The sequence below is a fragment of the Portunus trituberculatus genome, chromosome 45, assembly GCF_017591435.1.
Source record: "Portunus trituberculatus isolate SZX2019 chromosome 45, ASM1759143v1, whole genome shotgun sequence".
NCBI classification, from domain to species: Eukaryota; Metazoa; Arthropoda; class Malacostraca; order Decapoda; family Portunidae; genus Portunus; species Portunus trituberculatus.
Genome location: NC_059299.1, coordinates 12513317 through 12518316, shown reverse-complemented (window position 1 = coordinate 12518316; position 5000 = coordinate 12513317). Strand labels below are relative to the sequence as shown.

The window sequence follows — 5000 nt, the reverse complement described above, 5'->3', positions numbered from 1 at the left end:
TATTGGCTACTTTACGCAAATTCCCTCTTCCTGTGTGTGTGTGTGTGTGTGTGTGTGTGTGTGTGTGTGTGTGTGTGTGTGTGTGTGTGTGTGTGTGTGTGTGTGTGTTTCCAGGCCAGGGGCACACGAGGATGGATACCTGCATAATATAAATACCAGGTGGGCGGGGGCGTGGCAGCCAGAGACTTAGATTGTGGGAGGTGAGTTACGATTTGTACACGGAGGAGGTAGAGAAGCGTAGCCAGACCGGGAAGAGCGGGAGGAAGAATAGAAGCAGAGAAGAGGGGAAAATAATAGTAAATGAATAGCATAACAAGGAATAGAATGAAGGAAAGAAGAAGGAACTGAACGAGAGACAAGAAGGATGGAAAAAAAAAGAAGAGAATATTAGCGAGAACAGAAGAATAGAAGAAGGAATAGAACTAGAGAAGAGAGGAAAACAATAGTAAAGATGAGAATAGAATGAAAGAAAGAAGAGTGAACAGAAAGAGAGAAAGAAGAGGAAAAAAAAAGAAGATTAGCAATAACAAGAAGAACATGAGGAGGAATAGAACCAGGGAAGAGGGAAAAACAATGTTAAATGACGTGAATAAGGAGGAAGAGAATAAAGAGAAGAAGAGTCAACAAGAAGGGGAAAAAGAAAAAAATCAACAGGAACAGGAAAAATAGAACCAGAGGAGAAGGGAAAACAAAAGTAAACAATGGGAATAAGGAGGAAAATGATAGCAAGACAAATACAATGAAGGGAAGAAGAATGGGTAGAACGAGAGACGAAAGAGGGAAAAGGGAAAGAAAAGGAGAATAAGGAAAATCATGCTAGAGAAGAGTGGAAAAAGAAATAGAAGATAGAAGAAGGAAAATGAGTAAAGAAGTAAATAGTATAGAAACATAAATAGCAATAAATGAAGGGACAAAGCAGAAACAGGAAGAATGAATAGAAGGAAAAGATAATAAAGCAAGACACCACAACTAAAAATGGAGGAAGAAGAAGTAAAGAAGAGAAAGATAGGAAGGAAAAATACAGAAAAATAAGAGAAAGTGAACAAAAAAGAAGAGAAAGAAAGTGACGTGGGAAAATTATAGTAAGGAAAAAAAGAATGAAGAAAGAGAAAAAAAATAGAATGAAAGAAGGATGAAAAGTGAGAAGAAAGAAAAAATGAGGAAAGAAATGGGAAAATGAACTAGGAAAAAGTAAAAGGAAGGAATAGGAATGAAGGATACAAAGAGGAAAATGATAATAATGAGAAGAATAGGAGAAGAATAAGAAGGAGGAGGAGGAGGAGGAGGAGGAGGAGGAGGAAAAGTAAAAGAGGAAGATAAGAGATAAGAGATGACGTAGAGAGTATAAGTAGATAAACAAATAAGTCACACACACACACACACACACACACACACACACACACACACACACACACACACACACACACACACACACACACACACACACACACACACACACACACACACTAAGCTCCAAAACAAACAACAAACACCATACACACGTGTTGACACAATACTTCTTACATTTTCACTTGTTTGTACTTTTTTTTTACTCTCTCTCTCTCTCTCTCTCTCTCTCTCTCTCTCTCTCTCTCTCTCTCTCTCTCTCTCTCTCTCTCTCTCTCTCTCGTGAATGTGCAAGAAGGAAAAGCAGAAGAAAATATGTACTTGTGAGTCTTAAAGAGTAACAGGTGAAAGAGAGGAAGGAGGAGGAGGAGGAGGAGGAGGAGGAGGAGGAGGAGGAGGAGGAGGAGGAGGAGGAGCTCACCTTGACAAACGCCAGGGTTCCTACGACTGTCTGGTGCCTCTCCTGGCGTCCCCTTGTCCTCCTACGTCGTGTGCGTCACTGCCTTGCGTCACTGGGTCGTCCAGAGAGAGAGAGAGAGAGAGAGAGAGAGAGAGAGAGAGAGAGAGAGAGAGAGAGAGAGAGAGTTTTACGTAAATTTCGATTGCGTCACAGTACGTCCTTCATAATCAAAGAAGTAAACAGAGATGGAAGAAGCAAATAAATGAACAGTGCGTCACGGTGAAATACGTCAGAGAGAGAGAGAGAGAGAGAGAGAGAGAGAGAGAGAGAGAGAGAGAGAGAGAGAGAGAGAGAGAGAGAGAGAGAGAGAGAGAGAGAGAGAGATTGGGGGGATATACTCACTGCACATGTAGAGGGAAGGGTTGCACACATTCTCGAAAAGCATCACGGCACAGTTTCTTGGCGGGGCGGCACAGTGCTTCCAGTAACACGTGATCTGAGGGTAAGGGACGGATGGAGATGACACACACACACACACACACACACACACACACACACACACACACACACACACACACACACACACACACACACACACACACACACACTATTCCTCTCTCTGCCTAGACAAAACAGATTAAAAAGGACAAGAAAGAACATGAAATAAAAACAGCAGATTAATAAACAAATAGAAAATGAAAATAAATTAATCAATGAAGCAATGATCTAATCCTCTCTCAAACGTCCTTCTGCCTAGACTAACTAACATGAACCTACAAACACTTATATGAAACCACGAAAAAGTAGAAAATAAGAAAATAGGTTAAAGAAAATATGAAAATGAGTAAATAGATAAACGAAGCAATGATTTGAAGATTCCGAAGCAGCAAATCCGGTTCTTATGGCGGCTTCACCTACTTGCCGCCTTCACTTGACTCACTGCAACATTGACCCACATGCAAACGATCCCTTGTGCTGGACGATGTGTGGGGAATTATCGTGTGTCGGGAGGAAATGTAAATGAGCGAAGATGCGTGTAATTAGCATACTTTGGGTTCACCTGTATACAATGCTTACCTACACTCACATGCTTGCCTACATACATAGATACAGTGATGGATGGCTAGGTAAATAAGATAAGCACTAAGCAGGTATATTATGTATGTAAATAGACAGATTAACATACACTTGTAGAAATATATATACAGACAGGCAGACAGACAGAGAGGCAGACACACACACACACACACACACACACACACACACACACACACACACACACACACACACACACACACACACACACACACACACACACACACACACACACACACACACAGACTGATACTTATATAGGTAGATGTTTTAATATTCACTCCTCGACATCGCAAACATACATCCATGTATACATACATACATACAACAATTCCAATGACAAATGTGATTTAGACAAACAGCCAATCAGAGCGTAAACACGAATTATGTACACACACACACACACACACACACACACACACACACACACACACACACACACACACACACACACACACACACACACACACACACACACACACCGCGTAGTGTAGTGGTTAGCACGCTCGACTCACAATCGAGAGGGCCGGGTTCGAGTCAGGGCGTGCCAAGGCAAATGGGCAAGCCTCTTAATGTGTGGCCCCTGTTCACCTAGCAGTAAATAGGTACGGGATGTAACTCGAGGGGTTGTGGCCTCGCTTTCCCGGTGTGTGGAGTGTTTGTGGTCTCAGTCCTACCCGAAGATCGGTCTATGAGCTCTGAGCTCGCTCCGTAATGGGGAAGACTGGCTGGGTGACCAGCAGACGACCGAGGTGAATTACACACACACACGTGCCTGGTAAGTCAGACCAGAAGGTTACATTTCCATAAACACAACCTGGTTCATGGAAAATCTCTCTCTCTCTCTCTCTCTCTCTCTCTCTCTCTCTCTCTCTCTCTCTCTCTCTCTCTCTCTCTCTCTCTCTCTCTCTCTCTCTCTCTCTCTCTCTCTCTCTCTCTCTCTCTATATATATATATATATATATATATATATATATATATATATATTTCTCTCTCTCACCTGGGACCTGTAACAGATGCAGTAGTGGCAGGGATGGTCTCTGGGGATGGCTGTCTCGCTGGGGTAGTGTAGCTCGTCCACCTCACAGGAACCAGGGGAGGGGGAGTAGAGGGAGCCTGCAATGAAGAGGCGGCCTTGAGGAGGAGCAAGAGGAGGAACAGCAAGAGCAATACACAAAGGGGAATACAAAGACGAGACACAAGCAGCCCTAGTGTGTCTAACGAGGCTCTCTGTGTATCTGTGGCTTTGCTCTCTCGTCAGGACTATTTTCATGGGTGATTTGCGGGCTTCTCAAGAGGATTTTCCTCTTATTAATGTACATGTCATCTTAATTTGTCACTAGAATCGTGAAAACACCCTGAAAAACCTGCGAAACTTTTTTTTTTTTTTTTTTTCAAACAATTTAGTTTCACCACCAGTGTTCCAGAAGGTCATGGATGGTTAGTTGGATTCTCAAGAGTGTTTCTCCAGTATACCTATAAAGGTTTACTTTGTTAATTTGTATCCAAAATCGTAAAAACATCCTGAAAAACCTGTAAAACTGTATTTTTTCAAACGATTTACTCGTTTTCCAACTATTTTGTATGTTTTCTGTTAATGATGTAGTAATGTGGATATCTCGGTAATATGTCATTAGAGTCATGAAAACACCCTTTAAATCAGCGTGTCTTCATCTGTACCATTACTCCCATTACGACTATTTTCAAGGACCATGGCAGGGTTTTCAAGCGTTTCTTCCCGTTAATAATATAGAAATCTTGTTAATCTATCACTGGAACCATAAAAGCACCCTTGAAAATCTATATAACTTCAACTAGACCCATTGGAAAGTAGCTGAGGTGCGGCATAGAAGCTTTCCACGATTTACCACTACGGATTTTATGAGTTAGAGACAAAAGGACAACAACAGAGGGAGAAACAGCCATGGAATGTGATAGAAAGATTGAGAGAGACACATTTTTCTTCAGTAGTATATAAAGGAAAAAAATAAAGAAGCGATATTGGTTGAGAGGTTGATGCGAGGAGGAGGAGGAGGAGGAGGAGGAGGAGGAGGAGGAGGAGGAGGAGGAGGAGAGGAGGAGGAGGAGGAGGAGGAGGAGGAGGAGGAGGAGGAGGAGGAGATAATAAGGGTAATGATGATGGGAAGGACTGGGTATT

General features: G+C 42.3%; 2 protein-coding genes across 2 annotated transcripts in view; one reads left to right on the top strand and one right to left on the bottom strand.

The window, feature by feature from the left end:
- LOC123519301 (oplophorus-luciferin 2-monooxygenase non-catalytic subunit-like) overlaps positions 1 to 5000 on the top strand; it is an 85689-nt gene that overhangs the window by 27054 nt on the left and 53635 nt on the right. The window lies entirely within an intron of this gene.
- LOC123519304 overlaps positions 1 to 5000 on the bottom strand; it is a 36554-nt gene that overhangs the window by 15331 nt on the left and 16223 nt on the right. The window contains 2 exon segments of the mRNA XM_045280474.1: positions 2150 to 2243; positions 3843 to 3958. Coding sequence (XP_045136409.1) covers positions 2150 to 2243; positions 3843 to 3958 — 210 coding nt within the window.